This window comes from Convolutriloba macropyga, chromosome 14, assembly GCF_964194025.1.
Source record: "Convolutriloba macropyga chromosome 14, txConMacr16.3, whole genome shotgun sequence".
Lineage (NCBI taxonomy): Eukaryota > Metazoa > Xenacoelomorpha > Acoela > Convolutidae > Convolutriloba > Convolutriloba macropyga.
The window spans coordinates 12,953,815-12,980,963 of record NC_134481.1 but is presented as its reverse complement, the minus strand read 5'-3'; the positions used below and the strand labels follow the sequence as shown (position 1 = coordinate 12,980,963).

The window sequence follows — 27,149 nt, the reverse complement described above, 5'->3', positions numbered from 1 at the left end:
AGGGGCTCTTTGGATGGAAGAGGCCCTTACGGCCGGAACGATGTGCAGGGGGTGGAGATTCGGGGGGGGGGGGGGGGGGTGCAGTGAGGGGGGCTGATATGCAACCTCTAGGAGCCGCTCTTCACACCATGAGTATAAGTCTCGAAAACAGTTTCCGTTAATCGCATACTTGGAGACTAGTGAGCTAGAAGCCTCTAAGAGAACTTAATGCCCACTGGACGCGAACTGTTTATCCCGTTTTTGAGGAAGAAAAGTCAAATGGATCAGAAGGAAAATTGATCCAGCGAAAAATCGCAACATACCCGGCAGATTGCCGGAAAATAGCCGCCGTTGATTCCAATAAGCATGATTGGGATTGAAAGAATAGATAATGAAAAAAAATTTTGTAACATTTTTTAAGTCCAATTTATTTTGATGGCATTTCTTAGTTAAAAATACTTCTGTTTCTTAGAGAGAGGCTACAGGGGCTACTATCAATACCAATAAGCATTCGAGAGAGGTAACTAATACTTATAGGAACGACGTTCAAATAACGGGCATCTAAAATTGGGCTTTATGGGTTTATCCCGTTTCTATTTCTGACTTCAATTTCTATACTGACTCTGTTCATTTTCAATTGCTTTGCTGAGCAACTGATGTTCAAAATCACTTTTAGCAGAATGAGAGAAGAGAGAAACTAGCCTAGAGAAGTCAAAAAGATTTCACGCAAAACGTTGAAAATGCGGCAAAATGAGGTAAAGCGAAACATTTTTTTGTTCGACGAAGAATTTTCATTGAGTAAACAGAAAAACTATACCTAGAATGGACTATGAGTGAATTGAGAAAACCATCAAATGAGAAAATCAGATCAAAAAATTTAAAAAAAAGAAAAAATGAATGTCAAAATGCAGCATGTGAACAAAAAAACCACTAGCGAGAAATGGGAATTTGGTTCAAACAAGAAACTAGGCCTAGAATGAACTATGAATGGATAGTGAAAACAATTTAGAAAAAAATCCGATCCAAAAAATCGAAACAGTAAAAATCAAAGTGAACAAAAAAACCACTAGCGAGAAAACGAATTTTTGTTCAAACACCGTTTTCTCACTCTACTTTAAAATTAGAGCGAAAAAACTTCACACCGCAAAACCCCTCGCTTTTTCGCTCCATTTCCTGTTTCGGCGTGACCAAAATCACTACTCCAATTTGACTTCAAAAATCATGAAAACGTGTGAACAGATCTTAAAAAAAACATAGCAGGACAAGTCCTGACGTACAATTCAAAGAATTTTCATTGACTAAACAGAAAACTAGACCTAGAGCGGACTGTGAACGGATTGAGAAAACCATTTAAAAAAATCCGATCCAAAAAATCGAAAAAACTGTAAAAATCAGAGTGAAATTGCCGCATGTGAATAAAAAACCACTACCGAGAAACCGAATTTTTGTTCAAACACCATTTTCGCACTTTACTTTAAAATTAGAGCGAAAAAACTTCACACCGCAAAACCCCTCGCTTTTTCGCTCCATTTCCTGTTTCGGCGTGACCAAAATCACTACTCCAATTTGACTTCAAAAATCATGAAAATGTGTGAACAGATCTTAAAAAAAACAGCGCCCCAATACAATTCAAATTCTTTGAATTGTAAAAATAGGAGCGCTATAATAGCCGGCTGAGAAGATGAAAAAGTAATATTTTTCAAGTAATGTTTTCAAGTAATATTTGTAACGACAATTTTTTATCATCAATAGAAATATCGATGACAAAACTAACACTTCAGTGGAAAAAAATCAGAGAGAGCAGTACTTCGGTGAAAAAAAAAAACGTTAGGGGAATTGTATTCACATGATGCTGCTGACACCTAGGTGGTGTTGCTACAGAACAATATACCCGAAACATTGCGCGAAAAAAGCCAACATTGATTCCCATAATCCCGATTGGGATTGAAAGAATAAAAAGAAAAAAACCTAGCATGACAAAACCCGAAGCAATTCAAAGAATTTTATTGACTGAACAAAAAACTAGACCTAAAATGGACTATTAATGTATTGAAAAAATCATTCAGAAAAAAACAATGAAAAAAATCGAGAAAAAAACAGTAAATCTCAAAGTCACCTTTGCCGCATGTGAACAAAAAACCACAAGCTAGAAAGCGAATTTTTGTTCAAAAACAGTTTTACTGCCTTCACCTTTACATTGACATTAGAGCAAAAAAATTTCAAACCGCAAAACCACTCGCTTTTTCGCTGAACTCCAGTTTGGGCGTGACCTCCTAAAAACATATAATGAGTGAACAGATCTGAAAAAAGACAGCGCCCCTAACAGTACAATTCAAATTGTTTGAATTGTAAAAAAAGAAACGTTTTTGTACAAACAAATTTTTAACGAGGGAACAATTTTGAAGTCATTTTGTAGGTGGACATACTCCTGTTTCCTAATTAGAAGACACGGGGCTATTATCAATACCAATAAGCATTAGAGATGATAACTAAGAGTTAAAAGAACAGAGTAAGTAACAGGCATCTAAAATTGGACTTTATGGGTTTATCCAGTTCTAATTTGATTTTGTTTTTTGAACACTAACTGTGGATTACCGCTTATTTAGCTGAAAAACTGCAGCATAAAAGCACCGGGTAGAACGAGAGAAGCGTAAAACTAGCCTACAAAAAAACAAACAATTCGCAAAAAAATTTTGAACAAGCTGTGAACTATAGCAAAGCAAAACCAATTTTTGTTCCACAAAATAAAAACCATAGCAGGATAAGTCCTGACACAATACAAACAATACAAAGAACTTTCACGAACCAGAAAAAATACTAGACCTAGGATGGACAATAAGTTGACTGGGAAGTTAACTTGAAAAAAAATTATCAAAAAACTGCAAAAAGTCAAATTGCCACATGTGAACAAAAAAAAACCAAAATCTAGAAAGCGAATTTTTGTTCAAACAGCGTTTTTTCACTCTACTTTGAAATAGGAGTGTCAAAAATTCAGGCCACAAAACCACTCGCTTTTCGCTTCACTACCTATTTCGGCGTGACCAAAATCACTTTGCCAATTTGACTTCAAAAAACCGAGGAGGGCAAGTCCAGAAATGCAATCCACAGAATTGAATGGACTAACAACCTAATTATCTCAAAATATGGAGAAGCTACTTTTAAAAATTAAGCTTATGGCCTAAAATACGCGAAAGTAAACAACAGAATAGAATGCCTGGGAAAAATTTTTTAAAATATTTTTTTTTCAAACAAGTGTTGCCAAAATTATCAAAACAAATAATAACAACAACAAGCCATACAACCAATCACACTTCGGTTTTGTAGAAACAGACATATACAACTACCTTAAACTACTGGTTTTAAAGACAAGGAGAACCAATGAGAAAAATACAATAAAATAATAAAAACAGAAATCTTGGCAAAACAAAAACAATTGAAACAGTGACAAGAAATTGATTTAAAATAAGCATTCACAAATTAGAGCAATTGACAAGATCATACCATTCAACGCTGAGAGATGGTGTAACATCTTTATTTCCACCCAGGAACAAACAGACAATGGTTGCAACTGAAGGAAAGATTTAAAAATTCTCTAAAATTTATCTAAAACAAATGATATCCACAAAAAATTTCAAACGGTTCATCAATGTATCATTAGAAAAGTGGAAGCCAATTTAATCCATTTTTATTGGAATTATGCAGTACAACAACGCAAAGACCGGAAAAACTGTTAAACCCAAATATTTAGTTATCTTTCTGAAACCAAATAGTGTTTAGGTCACAAAATATTAGCTGCCCATAGTAGCAATAGCATTCGTGGGGTATTATCTTTTTAAACAGAATTGAAATTGTCGCAAATGAATAAAACTCAAAAACGCAAAAACTTGTTATAAAATCCAATTCTCACTCCAATTTTAAGGCACTCAAAAAGCACTTCACGTCCTTGAACTACTGAAACTTTTGCTCCCTTTACTACTCCAGCGTGATTAAAATCACTACTCTAAATGTGACTTCTCATTGAACCTCTCCACCAAAAGTGCAAGAGGCGTGAACAGATCTTTAAAAAGACCGCGTACAAATACAGTACTATAATAGCCGTCAGAAATCAGAAAATGAGAGCGGCAATCAACAACTTAGACTAAGCATTTCAAAATCATACGAATAATACGCAATTTCTAGAAAATACGTGCTTCTTATTTAGAAAAGGATGTAAATAAATAATCAAACATTGCGCTGCTCTTAGAAATGATGCACTCTCCAGGTGGTTGCGTTACCATCGACGCCAAAACTAACGTTGGAATTGCTCTCGAACCACAGGCGGGACGATTTAAGTTACAGCGGGATAGGTGCCAAAAACAACTCGACTAGGGTTCAAACCCCGGACCTCCAAGATAACAGTCTGCCATCTTAACCACTAAGCTACAATGCCTTTGATTCTCGATCGCTCACAATCACTTTTATACTAGCAACAAACTTTATTTCAGAATTAGAACAATTTAGACCACTCAAAAATGGCAAAACTTGAGCAAGAAAAGGTCACTTAAGAAGCTAAAGAATGTCCTAGAACAGAAGCACAAAAACGGTCAAGCAAAAATTTTGCATAAAAACAGTACACATGTTTACAATAATTGCTTCAAATTTCGATAGAGAGTAATTAACAAAAATAAATTATTATTCATCAGAAGTCCACTTTTTTGTATGTTCTGTTCTTCTCATTTGGTCGTAAGCAAAGTTTTCAAAAATGTCAGGTCAAAATGACAGGCAATTTTTCAAGATTGGCAATTTTACCAAATAATTTGGGCGAATCGGATAATTAGAAACTAGAAAGCCTTAAAGCTCCAAGATAACTTAAGGCCATCCGAGCTTCACCCGTTTATACAGTTCTTGAGGACGAATAGTCTGATGGTCAGAAGAAAAAATTGTCAGTCGAAAAGCTGGTGGAACAAAAAATTGCCAAACCAGCAGGGCTAGTATAATTGCTACAAACTTCATTTGAGAACAATTAAACGAATAGCTACAAAAATTGTTGATTTGACTTTGAATAACTTCTCTCATATAGCGAAATACGATAAGTGGTAATAAATTTTGGTACTTATTTATATAATTTTTGTAGTACTAAATATCCAATTTTTGCGTTAGATTTTGCACTGCATTTGTTCACTCATACTCACGTAGTAACCAATAAAGAACAAAATTCCAAGTGGATGAAATTTGGCGGACATTTTGATTACGTGTAAGATAGCCAACGTTATAAAGAAACAACGAGAGCAGAAAATTGCATTTAATTACCCGAAACAGTTACGTAATTGGCATGAAAAGAAGTTATTTGGGCAAATTGATCTCATGTGCGGTTGTAAGAATTTCATATCAAGTCGCATGGCTGAGGCATTGCTGTTGCCCAGGATATTTATTTTTTCAATAACTTTGGATTTCTGTAGCTAGTTAAATAAAGAAATTCCAATTTTCAAATACTCGGTGGTTATGATTGGTTGAAAATTTTCCAGTCTTAATTCATAACCAATTTTAATTGGCTGTGAAAAAGTATCGTAACTTATCGCTTATTATTTTTAACAAAAATGCTACTCTTTCAATCGGCTCTTACACGGCACCGAAAGTTTAACACATAAAAAAGTCTTGCAATTTTAAAATTTACAGCGATGATCATTTTGAGGTTGTCGCTTAGAATCTATTCCTTATTCAATCGTCTCATCGTTCGAACATGACCGACTAAACGTCGAAAGAATTGCTCTCGAACGACTAGTGGGAGCTCTAATCAATTGCAGCCAGCTTCAGTCGGGGGGAGCTTAAATGGGATTAAGAAGTTCAATAGTGGGCTTCAAATAACCACATTAGAGGTTAACATATACAACTATTAAGATTTAAAGTGGAAAATGTCACCAGTTTTGGCGCACTTTTCATTTGACTTTAAGTATTAAATTGCCTCTAATTGAGTTCAGCTGCTTGAAATTGTGATTGAGAGAGAATTTTAGATCACGCGAAACGCAAAAAGTCAAGGGTGTAAAAGTCACTCGAGACGTCAAAACCGTCAAGCGAAAACTTTGCATAAAAAAGACAAACGTTTACAATAATTGCTATGAACTTCGTTCAAGAGCGATTAAAAATACCTACAGAACAATTAGGAAAACTCGAATTTGGGTTTTGAGAAATGCGCACATCTGATATAAAACTTTTGCTTAGTTACCCAGTGAACGAAATCAGGTTTGAGATGTCTCAGCAAGACTTTCTCAAGTCAAAATTTTTTCTCAACTTTCTCAAGTCAACTTGATAAATCTTAAGTAGCTTGACAAAAGGGTTCTCGCAAGGAATTAAACATAGCCGGCAGATTGCCGGAATAGCTGCGAAAGAATAGACCTGCGTGCCATATAATCGAGATAGAAACAGATACTGATCTAAATTGAAAAAAAAAAATCGACGCCGCTCAAAAAAACTAGGTAAAAAACATTCAGCGATAAATTAATAAAGCTTGTTAAAATTTTTTCCGCAGAAGCCTCTTATTAGGGACCTTAACTGCACAAATGAGTTCCCTTGACCTTAAACAAATTCAAATTAAACTTAAGTTTTAAAGTGCAAAAGTCATTTTATTGAGTGAGGTAAGTCACGTATGATCAAAATCTAATCACGCAAATAACCTAAAAACTTTTGCTAAAGCGAGTGAGAAATGACGTCACGCGCGCAAATGCCGTTAGTGAGAGGAAGAAGTCATTCAGAAAATTTGACTTTTTCAGCTTTGCTGTGTGAACAAATGTAAAACGAAAAAAGAGCGTCAGACGACGAAACAAAAAAACATAGCAGGACAAGTCCTGACGTACAATTCAAAGAATTTTCATTGACTTAACAAACAACTAGACCTATAACGGACAATGAGTGAATTGGGAAAACCATTTCTAAAAAAAATCAGATGAAAAAAAAACAAAAAAAAACAGAAAATCAGTGTCAAAATGCTGCTAGGGAGAACAAAAAACCACTAGTGAGATATGTAATTTTGCTTCTAATAAAAAACTAGGTCAAGAATGAGCTGTGAATGGATTGGGAAAACTATTTAGAAAAAAATCCGATCCAAAAAATCGAAGAAATAGTAAAAATCAGTGTGAAATTGCCGCATGTGAACAAAAAACCACTACCGAGAAACCGAATTTTTGTTCAAACACCGTTTTCTCACTCTACTTTAAAATTAGAGCGAAAAAAATTCACGCCGCAAAACCACTCGCTTTTTCGCTCCATTTCCTGTTTCGGCGTGACCAAAATCACCACTCCAATTTGACTTCAAAAATCTTGAAAATGTGTGAACAGATCTTAAAAAAAAAAGACAGCGCCCCAATACAATTCCAATTCTTTGAATTGTAATAAAAACCAAGAGCACCGCAATATAGCTTCGCTCAGCTTACAGCTTCGCAGCTATAATTAAGACCGTATCACACGCTTCGTTTTTCTTGGCGGTGATAAAAGGACAGACAACCTGACAAATACAGTTTTTCCCTCATTGACATCATTGTTGTACTTGGCAGCAATGTCCCTTCCCCTCTCCAGTCTCACCTCCTTCTCATCTTGATCTTCAGAACTTCCATCGTCTTCGTCATTATCCATATCTTCCGAACCGTGATCCTCTTGATCAGAATTCTGCCCATCTATGAAGTTACTCTCTTCAAGGTCAGAGGTCACGTCATCTTCATCATCATCGGCGTCACCATTATCATGCATGCCAGTTTCGAATTGACCTGAAACAGCGACGTTCAAATTTAAAACTAACACTAACATAATTCCCATTAGATATTGAAGCGCTTAAAATAAAGCTTTCGCAATAAAGTTTAAGTCCAAATAAACTTTGACAGTCAGGTAGAAAAACTCCTGTGAACAACAATATTCGAAATTCAACAACAAGGCGACGAGATACATTCAAAACATCTGATGCTCGCTAACTCGTATTAGGCTACACAAACCATTATCAGCGAAAAACAACACGAAACACTGTCTACTACCCCCACCCCACCACACCCCGAGGTTAATGTTGTTCACGTGAAAAGTAAACAAATCAAAATCACAAATCGTTGGTTGGGCGACAGATCGATTCAAAGCAGGGTTGCATACATTGTGGTAAAAGCCAAGTAAATTGCACGGTAGTTACGAAGTATATAGACTCCACGCTATATGCTGTTACTGCTTATGTCGCATATGTTCGTCGCAACAATAGACCAAGAAAGTCGAGATCTATTCTGCACCCCCCCCCCCGTGTTTTTTATGACCCCCCCCCCCCCAGTTACAAATTATATGTTATATAGCACGTTACTGTGTAAGAAAATAGCACCTGCGCCTGAGGGTCATAAAAAATTTATGCTCACTAAGCTGGGGGGGGGGGGGGGGGCAACAGAATAGATCCGAAAGTCGACAGCTGAATGCGAAAGACCCTACTTGACTTCTGCCACATACCACTTAGTCTTCGTCTCTTGTTTACGGGCTGCTCTTGATTCCACTTATCAACAGCTCCGATTCTGTCTATGACAAAGTTTTCGCCCTCTCCTCCGTTGTCACCCTCTACTCTTTCATCTTCATCAGTTTTGTCTCCGTGCTGGCATAGCTTCACATGAACATCTTTAGGCACTGCCAAGTCGACAGCCAAAGTTCGACCTGAAATGGAACAGACCATTGTCAACAAATTTGAATCAAAGCGAGACAAGTAAGATCTGCACAAAAGTCACAGCCCGTTAACTGCAAAAACATTTATCAAAATTGAAAATTTGAAAAGGCTTATTCAAAATGCAGAGATCTTCAAAAAAGTATTTGAAAATCGTTTCAACATAGTCTTGATTTCGAGATCAGTACATGTATATTGATTTTACGGATCTTTTCCGCCCCAGTACGTTATGCATCCCGGTTTCAGAGCACGTGCAATTATAATTACAGTAAAAATTTGGCAGGTGCGTGGGGGGGGGGGGGGGGGGTGGGGGGTGGGCGGGGGTTCAAAACGTAAAGATCCGATTTTACTGTTTGAATGCAGCCAGATTGACATCTGTTCAAACGAACGATATTACTGACATGGATTTAATTGAAAGCTGACGAACATTACCCTTTATCTGAAGAGAAGGACTATCAAACTTCACGGAAAAAATGTTTTTGTTTGTCAAATATGTGATACAGTGTCCAGTAAACAAAACAAAAATCCAATTGTTTTTTATCCAGTCGCCTTCGGTTTTTTTAACTTAACAACTGACCAAACCACCCACTTTGAAACAATTCTTTTTGCAGTACCAGCCAGCCCACATTTGTTTTAAGCGTGAAAACTTAAAAATGGTACTCAGAAATCATAACCTCGGGTTCTTCAAACCAGTACATCTAAATCGTCGATGGAAACTTATTGGTATTTTAAAAACAAAACAAACACTTTCGTATTTCATTAAAACATAACAAAACAAGGCGGCTCGGTAATGTGCGATGGCACATAAGGTTCCGACCCCGCCCATCCACAATTTTGGCATAATTGTCTACCAAATGAGGAACAGATAGAAAACCCCAAAAATTATTTTTTGCGAATCCCAAAAAAGCCCAAGTCTTTTTCAAAAAATTCTGTATGAACGATAAGATAGCCTCCAAAGCAAATAACTCAGTGGAGTAAAAATTGATGCATTAGATTGCTGTAATATGTCAATATTAAGAAAGCGCGTGCTGTAATATGTCAATATTAAGAAAGCGCGTCAAGACGAACAGCAAAATCAAACAACAACAACAACAACAACAACAACAACAACAACAACAACAACAACAACAACAACAACAACAACAACAACAACAACAAACAAACATTAATTACATCAAAAAATTATGTCCCTCTTAAAAACTAAATTTAATAACAAAGTCAACATACCGTCAGATAAACCTAAAACTAAACAAAAATAACTTATAAATCACCAGAAAACATATGCGACCAGTCCATAAAAAGGTTTGGTAACAATTATACAAGAAAGTACAAAAACAGTAAAGTAAAAAAATTAACTTATTTTTTTGAAACAGTTAACTTCAAAGTAATAAATACCATAAGGAATCAATTAATATTACCACAAATTTACGATTACCACTACTTCTATAGAAGGGCATTAGGACCTGTCCTTATTCAATTTTTAAAGCGGCTAAAAAGAACAACAAAGAACAAACAAAATTTCAATTGAAGTTTGCCAGAAAACGCTGTCAAAACCGTCAAGCCAAATTTTGGCACTCAAAATATATTTGATTGCGCCTTCTTCAAACAGCTAAAATGTAGTACGTGGCCATTCATTAGTAAGACTAGGTAACAAGTAGACAAAAAGCGAAGTGCTAAAGTATGTGATACTTTTAATTTTTTTTTCGAAACAAAATTACATTCAATGTCATGAAAGGCATTAATTACAAAAAGAGCTATTTAAATAGGGTCATTTATTCATGGAAAGGAAGCCCTCCAGACCTGTAAGTATCCAGAATATTTCTCGCATCTACAAAAAGAACGTAAAATATGACAAAAATCAAATTAATTTACTTTTTTGTGAAAAACCGGTGTCGAAGCCAGTAAGGTCATAACAAATTCTTTAAAAAAAAGATTTTGGGACACCAATCCCTTTTATTCTCTTGACACCCATAATGTCATATTTGACCTGTAATTAACAAACAAGATTAGGTAACAAAAAGAAACATAAAAAGAACAAAATTGCGAAATTAGGTTTTTTTTTTAATTTTGGAAAACCATTGTTTTCAAAGTCATGAAAGCCATCAGCTATCTACTAATATCAGAAAATCTGTTCTTCTATTCTTCCATGAAAAACCAATGAAAGCTATCACTATACAGGAAATTTCATACAACCGAAGCGACAAAGTATAAATGACAGTTAGAGACAAAATTAAAAAATTCAATTGATTTCTTCAAGAAAGAGGCGTCGAGGCCGTTAAAACGATGATGTAAATCTTTCAGGATTTTAATATGTTCAATTGTGCCTTATTCTGAATGCTAATGAGGTGACATGAGAACTGTCAATAATGTGATAATGTGACAAAATTAGAAAACGTGAAAAACTGCCAAATATCAAAACAAACAAAAATCTGAAATCTTGTAGTATCAAAGCCAGAAAACAATAGCTTCAGGCTTAAAACTGCAACCGAGAATAGATGTTAAATCAGTAGAAAGAAGAAGCAGTCTTTCTTTGCTGACACTAAGCTGGAAGTTGATCAAATTAAGAAAAAACTAGAGGAAAAGTTAATTAAGCCATTATTTATTGAAAAGTCAATTACTTTTAAAAAAAGAAACAACCATAAACTTTCAATTAAAAAACTAAATGCATTAGCTTGGAGCTGCTTAGCAAGCGAATTGGTTGGACCTATCACTCCTGAGCTTTGATTTGATATTTATTATTATTAAATGATCTTTATTATTAAAAAAAGTCTTTCTTTCTTTTTAAAAAAAATAACACCGACTGATTACAACCCGATTTTTTTTTGGATTGTAACAGTCCAAGAATGGCCCAAAACTATCCCTGCTAATACTTTTTGTCCGTTAGGAACAATTGATTTTTCGAATGTTGTAGATATAGATAATTTGTTAGTTGAAAACTCAAAATAAATTCTGCATTTTTGATAGTCAACTAGTAAAGTTAGCAAAAAACGGCAAAGTTTTAACTACAGTGCATTCTCAGCGGACTCTGAAGTAGAAATAGCCCCCCCTCTGAGTCTACAAAGATCGTATGAGTGTTGTTTGGGGGTGTACTGTCGGCAAATTTAATCAAAGTGGACTAAAGTAGCTTATTTCGTGCTGTTTTTGATGAAAAAGGCTAAATTTTGAAAAGTTTATCCAGATTTTTTGACCAAAAAATTCCGGAAAATGTGAATAAAAACAACGTGAATTCACTCTTCTTTTCTCAGAAGTTTAAACCTCGATAACTCCCCGTAGAAAACGAAAATTAAAAACATAGCTGGCAGATTGCCAGAAACTAGCCGCAATAGATTCGTAGATCGGCAGTCTAAAAAAACAGTAAAAAAGACGGACCAAAAAAATTCGTCTTTTCATTGAAGGCTGATCTGTTATATTTTGATTAAAAATCTGTAAAGTTATTGCTGCCTCTATTAACTGATCTCAAATAACCTTCATTTAGAGTGACACACACCCATTTGACCTTATCTCTTTGATTTAAAGTAAATAAAAGTCAATTTCAAAGTGAGGAAGTCATTTTTGAGAGTGGGGTAAGTCAAATGTGACCAAAAATTTAATCAAGCTCATGAACAAAAAAACTCGCTCCACTAAGAGCGAAAAATGACGTCACACATGCAATTCAGTTGAAATTGCATGAACGAATGAACAAAAAGTGGCCGTGACGTCATATGGTCGTAACAGAAATCATGACGACGAAATAAAAAAAAAACCAAGAGAAGGCCAATAATAGCCCCAGCTATCGCTGTGCGGCTATTAAAAATCTTTTTAATTCCATATTCTACGCTGGACGAGCTTTCTAATGATACCAGTCTCAACTCTCTACGATGAATATATCGAGCGGCGAAAATTCACGGAACAAAAAAAAACCCATTTGAGTATATAGTTCCTCCCCCCTCAAGAGCGTCGGAACAAAAATTCTGACATTTAGGAAACTTTCTGACAGCTACGTTTTTGAGGTATCTTTTCTATAAAAATCAATGATCAATGACAACTATTCTATCTGGAGCGTGCATTATTTGAGAAGCGACAAACCAAAAAAACTCAAATTTTTTACTTTATGCAAACATATAAAGTGAAAAATTCTCCGGTTGTTAAATGTACCCATTTGACGTTATTAAAAATTATTACTTCAGCTTGTTTTGGACTACTTTTCTTTTTACAAGATCTATCACAAAAATCAACGAAAACTATTCCATTTGTAAAGTACACTTTGTGAGACGTCAAAAGTCGAAAAAATTTAGCGTTTACACTCATTTTTTTATTAAATAAACAGCCGTCAGAAAACCATATATTAGCCACCATTGACTTCTTTACAGCGAGTGACCCAAACAAGTAAGGAAAACAGCAAAAATGTCCTGAAGCCTTGAAAATTAAGAAAAATGCACTGAAGCTTTACCTAAATTACGTATCAAAACAGAACCATTTATAAAATGAAAGCTATTAATCCAAAAAGTTATATGCAATTTTGCAATTACTCTAATGTCGGGCAAATTGCTCTACAACGACCGGAGTGTGTCTGGGGGGGGGGGGGGTCAAGCGATGGGGGGGGGGGGTAGGGTTGCGAAGGCTAGATGAGATGGTTGGGGGGGGGGGGGGGTTTAAAAACGACAGTAGAGGAGGGCGGATAGCGTGACTATCAAGAGGAGAGGGGGTAATGTGGGCCTGATGGCGGGTGAGGGTTGGGCGGGGTGACTGAAGGGGATCAAAATATTAAGAAAGGCCCCTTTACACCCTGAAATTGTCTCTTCAAAACAATTTCGGTGAATCGCATACCTAGAAACCGTAAAATAGTAAAGTGTAAGGCTCTCAGAGAAATGCTCGGCCACTTTATGCCTTTCGAGTGCTACCGGTTTATCCCGTTTTTGCGGGAAAATCGAATGCATCAGAAGAAAAATCGGCCAAGCGAAAAATCGCATTAAAAAGACCACAGGACTAATGTAATTGCAACCAAATTCCTTTGAGAGCAATTAAAAACAGCAGCAACAATTCCGGAATCAACTCCAAGCCTCGAAATTTCAACGGAAACCATAACTACAAACGAAATCATTCTTTTTTTCTTAAGGCATTGATTCTTTACCTCAAAATATTTTCATTAAAAAATTTGGTAACAATTTACACCTATCAAAATGAGAGTTTTGAGGATTGACATTACGGGAACAAGCTAAATAAAGACAATTACGACATCATTTAGCAACTATACAAAAAGCCGCACAGATTAACAGAATCTTGAGAAGACGTAAATTTTACAGAAAAAATCAATTAGAAATCTGGATACCGCAAAATTTTGTATAAACAGAAAAAAATCAGGTACCAATCAAAATTGGCCAAAATGTTTAGGATAGACAAATACTGATAGGCTCGAAAAACTGATCAGGCCAAACACTTGTGGTTGAGATCCGAAAAACATAGAACTCGAAATAGCAATTAAAACCACGACACAAAAGACACATTGGAAAAGCATAAGGCAGATAATATTCAAAAAAGCTGAACTGAATTGAACTTTATTTTCTGTTTTGTCGCCACAGTCATTAAGACGAAAACAAGATACACTTCTCTCTTTTTGGGATTATATAAGACAGAGAATTCAAAACTATTGCAAAATTTAAATTATTATGAAGACAAAGAAACAGAAACCTAACCAACTAACGTCGGGCGAATTGCTCCCAAACGCGACCGGTTGGCTTCGGTAGTAGCCAGCTGGGGCTTCGAGATGCTAGCCTTAGGGGTTGTGAGCTCAATGGGGGGATTTAATTGAGTGGGGGGGTTAGGGTTGAATGAGGGGGGTCAAACTTTGAAGACTATGAACCGCCCCCTTCACACCCTGAAATTGTCTCCTCAAAACAGTTTTGGTAAATCGCATACTTAGAGACTAGAAAGGCGTAAGGCTTTAGGAGCTGCCTGGCCACTTGCTGCCCCCCGAGCGCTACTCGTTTATCCCGTTTTTGAGAACGATAAGTCAAATGGGTCAGACGAAAAATTGGTCACGTGAAAAATCGTATAAAAAACCACAGGGCTAATGTAATTGCTACAAATTTTGTTTGAGAGCAATTAATAATACTCAAAAGCAAAAAAAACCTTTATTACAAAAACATAGCCCCAAAGTTGAAACGTCATTCACTGAACGCTTCGCATAATTAACAAAACATCTCTCGCTCAGAAATAATAAGTTCAGCATAAGTTGAAATTGTACTCACTTTCGTTTCACTTTTTTGGTCAAAAGGCCGTTTGAACAAATAGTACTTCCGGTAAACCAATAATCTTGGCTGTCAATAACAAATGTACAAAAGGTCCTCACATCGTTGAAAAAGAGTTAACCAAGTATGAGAGTTGGGTTACCTTTAAGTTGGTGAGCATTGTATTTGTTTATAGCCTGCATGGCCAGTTCACGTGTTTCGAACTGCACGAACGCGAATCCCCGCTTCTTTCCTAAACACTTAATTAGTAACATCAAAATGCTAACACATTTCACAACGGCTTGCTTTTCAGCCAGCATAAAACACGAATTTAAAAATTTCCATTTCAAAACCGCATAACATTAAAAGTAAGATCCTCGAAAGTAGAATATTTCTGTCGGCTAATGGGAACGCAGAGACAAATCTTGTAATCGAATAGTTAAATTAGAAATAATGGTGGACAACTGTGGCGATTAGCACAAAATTCAGCCCTTATTTATTACCCCACGCACTTTTACATTCATGGTGATCACCTGTAATTTATAACTTTCATGACTTCTCATGACATCCGATCTTTACTAGCTATTTACTCTGATAATTTACTTCTCCAAAGATCAAGGGTCAACAGATCACACATAGCAATATGAAAAGTTGGGGACAAATCTGGTATAAATAGCACGTGTTAGCTCCTTGTTGCATTCACTCATTTCATAAATAACCAAGATGTAAATCAGCACGTGGATTGAGGTACATATATCTTTTCATACTTCAAACAATTAACATTATAATTCAATAATTTCAAGGCTGAACTTCACTATTTCACTTCAAAAATTAAGTGATGGGTCTATTTTTAACTCCGACCGTCTAATCGCCACCATGCCGTTTCAACCACTGAAATGGGAACACGACCGCATATATTCATTTCAGGCTTACATTTCCAGCAAAGTTCAACCTTTTGCTTGTCCCGATTTAGCGGCAATATAGCTTTTACAAATCCACAAACGTGCTATCTCATTATACAGTAAGACAGCTAAATAACAGCACATAAATTTTCCATGGCAGGATCATACTAAGAGACAATATGTGTGCGTATAAGCATACGCGTGTGTGTGAGGGCGGGGGGGGGGGGGATAAGATCTAGAAAGCGTACCATTGTGTAGCGGAATCTGAACTTCTGTCACCGTGCCTACAGTTGAGAACATCTTTTTTAAAGCATCTTCTCCAATCCTCCAATGCAGATTGCGCACAATGAGACGCCCTCTCTTGTCAGAGCCACGCACTTTGCTCTTGTCTAGCTGCTCAGCCCTTTTTGTCTCCTGAAGACGTTTTAGCTCCTCCCTTATCTCACTATCTTCATCCCCGAGGATTTTAGATGACAATGTACAACCTAAACGACAACAGATTAATTAGAATTCCGAACAAATTCTCGCTATACAAATTCTGACTGTTTTCTATTATAGTCATGGAAACTGACACGTTCAAAACACAAAATCTCACTTGGAGAAAGCTAAGACCTAAGTACAAAATACAGAATTCAAGCTCTTGAGTGATTTTTAATTACCAATGAGCATGAGTAGAGCTAACATCACAAAAATGGAAAACAAACTTAACAAAGATTGAATCTAAATACGCTCGAAAAGTCACAATTCTGAATGGAAAAGATGAACTAATTTATTCTCCGTAAGTCAGTACCGAGTGGTAATCATTCTTCAGGTATATCAATGAGTCTCACAAAATGAAAGTGTACTTGAAAACATTTCTATAATCCGATAAATTAAGCTCCAGTTACTTTAGAAAGATAGCTTATTTGTCGTGTCAACCGATCTAATAGCAAGGGCAAATAATCAACTCATTCAAGAGACTAATCAGAACAGGGAAAATAGAAAAAAAATATTTTGCATAAGGTCGCTAAATCGCTTTCAAAGCTGGAACAGCACAGAATAGATTAGGAATCAAATACCACAGCTGGAGGTAGAGAATATCCAAGAGATCAATATGAAATGCAAATAAATGATTAAAAGTGCAAAAGCAAATAATCACAAACAAATCAGGAACTCAAGCAAAGACTACAACAGGGGAATAAGAAAAAGATTGACTTTAAGCAAAGAGACACGAAACACAACTAATATATCTATACTTTATCAAAACTACACAAATATCGAAAACATGAAAAAAGCGAAATTGGATAAACAAAACCAGACGAAAAATCGACCCAAAAGTCAGTATTGTACAATCAACAATTCATCAATTCATTTTGAGTTTTAAAGCCGACGGCCTCAATGTAAAAAAATTTGTAGAAGTTGATACTGAATTTAATCTAAAGGAGCTCGACCTAAAATTCACAATTTCTGAATGCAAAAAAAATAAACCATTTGACTTTCCTCAAGTCAACAGAGTGACAATCATCCATGAGTAGCAAGAAGAACGTCACAAACTGAACTCGTAGCTTTGAACCCTCTTCAATGTGGTAAACTAAACTCCCGTTAGAGAAAATGATAGCCTTTTTCAAATCAATCGTTCCTGCAGCAGGTGCAGTTCACGAATGCCAATCAAAATATAGTCAGATTATGGCCAGTGGACGACAAAATTACAGACGCCTTGCGTAAGGTTAACGAACAATTTTAAAACCAGAGAAAAAACAAAATAACGAGCGTTCAGCGGGAAAGAGAAAACTCTGAAACTATGGAAAAATGATTCGAAATAAAAATTTCGCAATACAAAACCTTAGATGAAAAGAATTACCACAGAAATAGAGTAAGAAGGACCTGTAATTATAGAACATCATGAATCAGCATGTGACGAGCTAACATCACAATTAACAAATGACAAGGAGAGCAGAAAAAACATGAAAAGAATTACCACAGAAATAGAGTAAGAAGGACCTGTAATTATAGAACATCATGAATCAGCATGTGACGAGCTAACATCACAATTAACAAATGACAAGGAGAGCAGAAAAAACAATCTGCAAGCCTCTGCAAAAGCCTAATAATCTAATGCAAGAAAACTTAAGAATCTATGGGAAAACCATTGGAAGTCAAAAGTTCGAAACAGAAAAACTAAGACGCAGAAAGGAAGTACCAAAAAGTACCAAAAAAGGAACTCGGTCGCTTTTGCACATCGCCAATCAGCATGTGAACAGCTAACATCACGCTCAATAAAATGTGAACACAATATGAGCTTAGCCAAATGGTCATAATTTCTGAAAGCGGAAGATATAACAATCGAGTTTCAATTCAGTAAAGTGTGGTAATCATTCATCAGGAGTGGCAAGTGGAAAACTATCAACTGAACGCGCAGCTTGATAACATCTCCATAAAGTGATAAAGTAACTGCCTTAACAGAACATTGAATATGACAGCAGGAGCAGCTTACCAACACCAGTTACAACCTAATTAGAAAATAGACAAAAGAAGAAACAACCTACGCACGTTGTGTGTAAATTTATCATTTAAAAACCAGACCTAAACGTTAGACGTATAGAAAATTAAAGGAGCTACGGGAAAATCATTGGTCAAACGGAAAATCACTCAACAGGAGTAAAGAGTAGAACATCACAAACTCAACGCGCATCTAGATAACAGCTCCATAATGTGATAAATTAAACTTCAGTAACCACTCTTTGAATGCGATAGCTTTTTGAACTCAATTATGTCAGCTGAAGAGCAGCTTGCCTACACAAGTTAAAATGCAATCAGAAAATTGACATAAAAAGCAACCTACTCACGTCTATCTACAGCAATTACCAGAAAAACAACAAGGAAATCTGTCATTTTTGAACATCATTAATCAGCATGTGAACAGCTAACATCACATTCAAGAAAAGTAAACTCACTAATTGGGGATCAAAAAGAAATCAACCTAATAATCAAATTTTTTGAAAGACGAAGATATAGGGTATTTCAGATTGAAGTCAAAACAGACTTGTAATCATTCATCAGGAGTAGCAAGTACAACATCACAACCTGAAACCGCAGCTTGATGACATCTCAATAATGTGATAAATTGAACTTCAGTAACCACTCTTTGAATAAGGTAGCACTTCTCAACTCCATCATGTCAGCAGCCAGAGCAGCTTACCAACTCCAGTTACAATCTAATTTGAGAATTGACGGTAAAAGAAAGAGCCTAAGAACTTGCGTAAAAACAATATATTGTAAAACCAGACCAAAAACTAATGACAAGTAATTAGAAAAGCTAACATCACATCCAATAAATTGGAAAAAATTAAAACCCTTATTTGGGAAGCAAAAAAGAGCTCAACCTAATGTTCACAAATTCCAAAAGAAGAAAATAAAACATTTGAGTTTCCTCAATCTGTTAACAGTGGTAATCATTCATCAGGAGTAGCAAGTATGACATCACAAATAAAGCGCAGCTTAAAAACTCCAAAATTAATAAAGTAAACTGCTGTAACCAAAATTTGAATATGATAGCCATTGGTACCTCAATCAGGTCAGCAGCAGGAGCAGCTTATCAACTCCAGTAACGCTCATGTCAGAAAAGAGAAAAGAATTAAACTATATACGGCTTGCAGAAAGCCAATAATCTACTCAAAATCAGGGCAAAAACGAAAACACGAACGATTCGGAGGTATAGAATACTGAACAATCTGTGAAAAAATAATTGAAAGTCAGAAATTCAAAATACATAACCTGACATAAAAGCAATCACCACAGAAGTACAGAAAGAAGGATCTCAATAAAATTAGCATATCATTATTCATCATGTGAACAGCTAAAATCACATTGAAAAAATGACAGCAGGGACAGCAGAAAAACATTATGTAAAAGTCTTCCGAAAAGTAGTAATCTGAAAGAAAACCATAGCGAGACCACAAAAAAAGGAACGATCAGCTGGAGGGATATAACACTCAAGAAGCTAGTGAAAAATCATTGGAAGCCAAACGTTCGAAACAGCAAACCTAAGATGAGGAAAGCAATTACCAAAACAAAAAAAAACAAAAAGAAGGAAATCAGTCATTTTTGCACATCACCAATCAGCAATTGAACAGCCAACATTACATTCAATTGAAGTGAACCCACTATTTTTGAATAAAATAGGGCTCAACCTAATGTCCACAATTTCCATAAGCAGAATTAACACTTCAGTTTCACGCCAGTAAAGAATGGCAGTCACTCATCAGGAGTAGCAAGTAGAACATTGCAAACTGAAAGCGCAGCCTAATAACATCTCCATAATGTGATAAATTAAACTGTCATAGCCGAAAATGACAGCACTATTCAATTCAATCATATCAGCAGCAAGAGCAGCTTACCAACTTCAATATAATGATGACAGAACACGGAAAAAAGAATTAAACTGCAGACAGCTCGCATAGGGTTGGTAATCTATTCAAATTCAGAACAAAAACAATAACACAAACAACAAGTTGGAGGTGTAGAATGCCAAATAATCTCTGCAAAAATCATTGTCAGAGTTCAAAATAAGTCAGAAGTTCAAAAAACAAAACCGTTCACAAAAGCAATCACCACAGAAGTACAGAAATGAGCTCAATATTTTTAGCATATCAATAATCATGAGGCGAACAGCTAAACTCACTTTTATAAAATAGACAGCGACAAAAACACGCAATAAAATTCGTCCGTAAAATTAGTAATCTAATTCAAAACCAAAGCAAGAGCACAATAAAACGATCAGCTGGAGGTACATAAAACTCGAACCTATGGAAAATCATCGGAAGCCAAACGTTCGAAACAGCAAACCTAAGATGAGGAAAACAATTACCAAAAAAACAAAAAGAAGGACATCAGTCATTTTTGCACATCATCAATCAGCATTTGAACAGCTAACATCACATTCAATAAACTTCAAAAATTTGAATCAACTATTTGAGAAGCAAAACAGAGCTCAACCTAATGTTCACAAATTCGAAAAGCAGATGATATAACATTTGAGTTTCCTAAATCAGTAAACAGTGGTAATCATTCATCAGGAGTAGCAAGTAGAAAAACACAAACAAAGCGCAATTTAAAATCTCCACAATTTAATAAAGTAAGCTGCTGTAACCAAAATTAGGATATTATAGCAATTGCTACCTCAACCACCTCAGCAGCAGGAGCAGCTTATCAACTTCAGTAACGCGCATGTCAGAAAAGAGACAAAAGAATTAAACTAAATACGAATTGCAGAAAGCCAAAATTCTACTCAAAAACAGAGAAAAGACAAAAACACGAACGACGAGTTGGAAGTAAAGAATACTGAATGATCTGCGGAAACATCATTGAAAGTCAGAAAATTAGAACACAAAACTTGACATAAAAGCTATCACCAAAGAAGTACAGAAAGAAGGATCTCAACAATTTCAGCATATCATTAATCATCATGTGAACAGCTTAAATCACATTGAAAAAAGAATGTCAGAGACAGTAGAAAAACAATCTATAAAAGTCTTCCGAAAATTAGTAATCTAATTGAAAACGCAAGCGAGACCACAATAAAAAGAACGATCAGCTGCAGGAAAAAAAAACTAAAGAAACTATGGAAAAATCATCGGAAGCCAAACTTTAGAAACAGCAAACCCAAGATGAGGAAAGCAATTACCAAAAAAGAAGGAAATCAGCCATTTTTGCACATCATCAATCAGCATGTGAACAGCTAACATCACATTCAATTAATGTGAACCTACTATTTTGGAATCAAAAAGAGCTCAACCTAATGTCCACAATTTCCGTTAGCAGAAGAAATAACATTCCAGTTTCAAGACAGTGAAGAGTGGTAGTCATTCATCAGTAGTAAGTAGAATGTCGCAACATGAATGCGCAGCTTAATAACATCTCCATAATGTGATAAATTAAACTGCCATAACCGAAAATGACAGCACTATTCAACTCAAATAACCTGCCCACAGCTTGCATAAGCTAAATAATCTAATCAAATTCAGAGGAAGAACAGTAACACGAACGACTAGTTGGAGGTGTAGAATGCTGAATAATCTCTGGAAAAATCAGTGTCAGAGTTCAAAATGAGTAAGAAGTTCAAAAACCAAAACCTTTCACAAGAACAATTACCACAGAATAATAGAAAGGAGCTCAATGTTTTTGGCATATCAATAATCATCATACGAGCAGCTAAAATCACATTTAAAAAATCACAGGGACGAAAACAATCTATACAATTCCGTAAAATCAGTAATCTAATTCAAAACCAAAGCAAGAGCACACTATAACGAACGGTCAGCTGGAAGTATATAAAACTCAAGAACCTATGGAAAATCATCGGAAGCCAAACGTTCGAAACAGCAAACCAAAGATGAGGAAAACAATTACCAAAAAAAACAAGGAAATCGGTCATTTTTGCACATCATCGATCAGATTTTGAACAGCTAACATCACATTCAATAAACTTCAAAAATTTGAATCAACTATTTGAGAAGCAAAACAGAGCTCAACCTAATGTTCACAAATTCGAAAAGCAGATGATATAACATTTGAGTTTCCTCAATCAGTAAACAGTGGTAATCATTCATCAGGAGTAGCAAGAAGAACATCACAAACAAAGCGCAGTTTAAAATCTCCACAATTTAATAAAATAAACTGCTGTAACCAAAATCAGAATATGATAGCAATTGCTACCTCAACCACGTCAGCTGCAGGAGCAGCTTATCAACTCCAGCAACGCGCATGTCAGAAAAGAGACAAAAAAATTAAACTAAATACGAATTGCAGGAAGCCAAAATTCTACTCAAAAACAGATCAAAAACAAAAACGCGGACGAGTTGGAAGTATAGAATACTGAATAATTTGTGGAAACATCAATGAAAGTCAGAAATTTAGAACACAAAACATGACATAATAGCAATCACCACAGAAAAGCAGAAAGGATCTCAATAAATTCAGCACATCATTAATCATCATGTAAACAGCTTAAATCACATTGAAAAAAAAAGTCAGGGACAGTAGAAAAACAGATTATCACAGTCTTCAGAAAATTAGTAATCTACTTGAAAACCAAAGCGAGACCACAATAAAAAGGAATGATCAGCTGGAGGGATACAAAACTGAAGAACCTATGGAAAAATCATCGGAAGCCATACGTTCGAATAAGCAAACCTAAGATGAGGAAAGCAATTACCAAAAAAAGGAAATCAGTCATTTTTAAACATCATCAATCAGCTTGTTAACAGCTAACATAACATTCAATAAATGTGAACCTACTATTTTGGAACAAAAAAGAGCTCAACCTAATGTCCACAATTTCCGTAAGCAGAAGAAATAACATTCGTTTCAAGCCAGTAAAGAGTGTAGTCATTCATCAGGAGTAACAAGTAGAACATTGCAAACTGAAAGCGCAGCCTAATAACATCTCCATAATGTGATAAATTAAACTGTCATAGCCGAAAATGACAGCACTATTCAATTCAATCATATCAGCAGCAAGAGCAGCTTACCAACTTCAATATAATGGTGACAGAACACGGACAAAAAAGAATTAAACTGCAGACAGCTCGCATAGGGTTGGTAATCTATTCAAATTCAGAACAAAAACAATAACACGAACAACAAGTTGGAGGTGTAGAATGCCAAATAATCTCTGCTAAAATCATTGTCAGAGTTCAAAATGAGTCAGAAGTTCAAAAAACAAAACCGTTCACAAAAGCAATCACCACAGAAGTACAGAAAGGAGCTCAATATTTTTAGCATATCAATAATCATCATGCGGACAGCTAAAATCACATTTAAAAAATGACAGCGACAAAAAAAATCTACACAATTCCGTAAAATAAGTAAACTAATTCAAAACCAAAGCAAGGGCACACTAAAACGAACGACCAGCTGGAGGTATATAAAACTCAAGAACCTATGGAAAAATCATCGGCAGCCATACGTTTGAAACAGCAAACCTAAGATGAGGAAAGCAATTACCAAAAAAACCAAAAGAAGGAAATCAGTCATTTTTGAACATCGTCAATCAGCATGTGAACATCTAACATCACATTCAATAAATTTGAAAAATTTGAAACCACTATTTGAGAAGCAAAAAAGAGCACAACCTAAAGTTTACAAATTCCAAAAGCAAAGACATAAAATTTGCTTTTCCGCAATCAGTAAACAAAGGTAAACATTTATCAGGAGTAGCAAGTAGAACATCACAAACTAAAAGCGCAGCTTAAAATCTCCACAACTTAATAAAGTAAACTGCTGAAACCAAAATTTGAACATGATAGCAAATGTTACCTCTGTCATTTCAGCAGCAGGAGCAGCTTATCAACTCCAGCAAACACATGTCGAAAAAAGACAACAGAATTAAACTACACACGACTTGCAGAAAACCAATAGTCTATTCAAAATCAGAGCAAAAACAAAAACAAGAAGGACGAGTTGGAGGTATAGAATACTGAATAATCTGTGGAAAAATCATTGAAAGTCAGAAATTTAAAACACAAAACTTGACATAAAAGCAATCACCACAGAAGTACAGAAAGAAGGATCTCAATAATTTCAGCATATCATTAATCATCATGTGAACAGCTTAAATCACATTGAAAAAAAAACGACAGGGACAGTAGAAAAACAATCTTTATAACTCTTCCGAAAACTAGTAATCTACTTGAAAACCAAAGCTAATTGGAGGGATACAAAACTGAAGAACCTATGGAAAAAACATCGGAAGCCAAACGTTCGAAACAGCAAACCTCAGATGAGGAAAGCAATTACCAAAAAAACAAGGAAATCAGTCAATTTTGCACAACATCAATCAGCATGTGAACAGCTAAAATCACATTCAATTAATGTAAACCCACTACTTTGGAATAGAAAAGCTCAACCTTATGTCCAAAATTTCCGTAAGCAGAAGAAATAACATTCCAGTTTCAAGCCAGTGAAGAGTGGTAGTCATTCATAAGGAGTAGCAAGTAGAACATCGCAACCCAAAGGCGAAGCTTAACATCTCCCTAATGTGATAAATTAAACTACCATAACCGAAAACGACAGCACTATTCAACTCAGTCATGTTAGCTGCAAGAGCAGCTTACCAACTTCATTTATAATGATAACAGAAAAGGGACAACAGGATTCAACTGCACACAGCTCGCATAAGGTAAATAATCTATTCAAATTCAGAGCGAAAACAATAACACGAACGACAAGTTGGAGGTGTAGAATGCTGAATAATCTCTGGAAAGAGTTATTCATTGTCAGAGTTCAAAATGAGTCAGAAGCTCAAAAAAACAGAACCTTTCATAAAAGCAATCACCACAGAAGTATAGAAAGGAGCTCAATGTTTTTAGCATATCAATAATCATCATGCGAACAGCTAAAATCACATTGAAAAAAAAATGACAGGGAAAGTAGAAAAACAATCAATACAAGTCTTCCGAAAATTATTAATCTAATTGAAAACCAAAGCGAGACCACAATAAAAAGAACGATCACCTGGAGGGATATAAAACTCAAGAACCTATGGAAAAATCATCGGAAGCCAAACGTTCGAAACAGCAAACCCAAGATGATGAAAGCAATTACCAAAAAAGAAGGAAATCAGTCATTTTTGCACATCATCAATCAGCATGTGAACAGCTGTGAACCTACTATTTTGGAATGAAAAAGAGCTCAACCTAATGTCCACAATTTCAAAAAGCAGAAGAAATAACATTCCAGTTTCAAGCCAGTAAAGAGTGGTAGTCATACATCAGGAGTAGTAAGTAGAATGTCGCAACATGAACGCGCAGCTTAGCATCTCCATAAAGTGATAAATTAAACTGCCATAACCGAAAACGAAATTACTATTCAACTCAATCATGTCAGCTGCAAGAGCAGCTTACCAACTTCAATTATAGTGATGACAGAAAAGGGACAAAAGGATCCAACTGCACACAGCTCGCATAAGGTAAAATAATCTGTTCAAATTCAGAGCCAAAACAATAATCATCAATCATCATGCACATCATCAATCAGCATGTGAACAGCTGTGAACCTACTATTTTGGAATGAAAAAGAGTTCAACCTAATGTCCACAATTTCCGTAAGCAGAAGAAATAACATTCCAGTTTCAAGCCAGTAAAGAGTGGTAGTCATACATCAGGAGTAGTAAGTACAATGTCGCAACATGAACGCGCAGCTTAACATCTCCATAATGTGATAAATTGAACTGCCATAACCGAAAACGAAAGTACTATTCAACTCAATCATGTCAGCTGCAAGAGCAGCTTACCAACTTCAATTATAGTGATGACAGAAAAGGGACAAAAGGATTCAACTGCACACAGCTCGCATAAGGTAAAATAATCTATTCAAATTCAGAGCGAAAACAATAACACGAACGACAAACTGGAGGTGCAGAATGCTGAATAATCTCCGGGAAGATCATTGTTAGTGTTCAAAATGAGCCAGAAGCTCAAAAAACAAAATCTTTCAAAAGCAATCACCACAGAAGTATAGAAAGAAGCTCAATGTTCTTAGCATATCAATAATCATCATGCGAACAGCTAAAATCACATTGAAAAAAAAATGACAGGGAAAGTAGAAAAACAATCTATACAAGTCTTCCGAAAATTATTAATCTAATTGAAAACCAAAGGGAGACCACAATAAAAGGAACGATCAACTGTAGGGATATAAAACTCAAGAACCTATGGAAAAATCATCGGAAGCCAAACGTTCGAAACAGCAAACCCAAGATGATGAAAGCAATTACCAAAAAAGAAGGAAATGAGTCATTTTTGCAGATCATCAATCAGCATGTGAACAGCTGTGAACCTACTATTTTGGAATAAAAAAGAGCTCAACCTAATGTCCACAATTTCCGTAAGCAGAAGAAATAACATTCGTTTCAAGCCAGTAAAGAGTGGTAGTCATTCATCAGGAGTAACAAGTAGTACATCGCAACCTGCACGCTCAGCTTAACAACATCTCCATAATGTGATAAATTAAACTTCCATAACGGAAAACGACAGCACTATTCAACTCATTCATGTCAGCTGCAAGAGCAGCTTACCAACTTCAATTATAATGATGACAGAAAAGGGACAAAAGAATTAAACTGCAGACAGCTCGCATAAGGTTAATAATCTATTCAAATTCAGAGCAAAAACAATAGCACGATCAACAAGTTGGAGGTGTAGAATGCTGAATAATCTCTGGAAAAATCATTGTCAGTGTTCAAAATGAGTCGAAAAAAACTTTTTATAAAAGCAATCACCGCAGAAGTATAGAAATGAGCTCAAAGTTTTTAGCATATCAATAATCATCATGCAAACGGCTAAAATCATATTAAAAAAATTGACAGGGACAAAAACAATCTATACCATTCCTCCGTAAAATTAGTAATCTAATTCAAACCAAAGCACGAGCACA

General features: G+C 35.7%; 1 protein-coding gene across 1 annotated transcript in view; it reads right to left on the bottom strand.

The window, feature by feature from the left end:
• The window catches only part of LOC142352992 (RNA-binding protein 28-like), a 133,119-nt gene that overhangs the window by 16,884 nt on the left and 89,086 nt on the right, over positions 1 to 27,149 (bottom strand). The window contains exons 3-6 of the mRNA XM_075405161.1: positions 15,986 to 16,222; positions 14,999 to 15,088; positions 8,425 to 8,622; positions 7,457 to 7,715 (exon numbers count right to left, since the gene is read on the bottom strand). Coding sequence (XP_075261276.1) covers positions 7,457 to 7,715; positions 8,425 to 8,622; positions 14,999 to 15,088; positions 15,986 to 16,222 — 784 coding nt within the window. The remainder of the gene's footprint in view (positions 1 to 7,456; positions 7,716 to 8,424; positions 8,623 to 14,998; positions 15,089 to 15,985; positions 16,223 to 27,149) is intronic.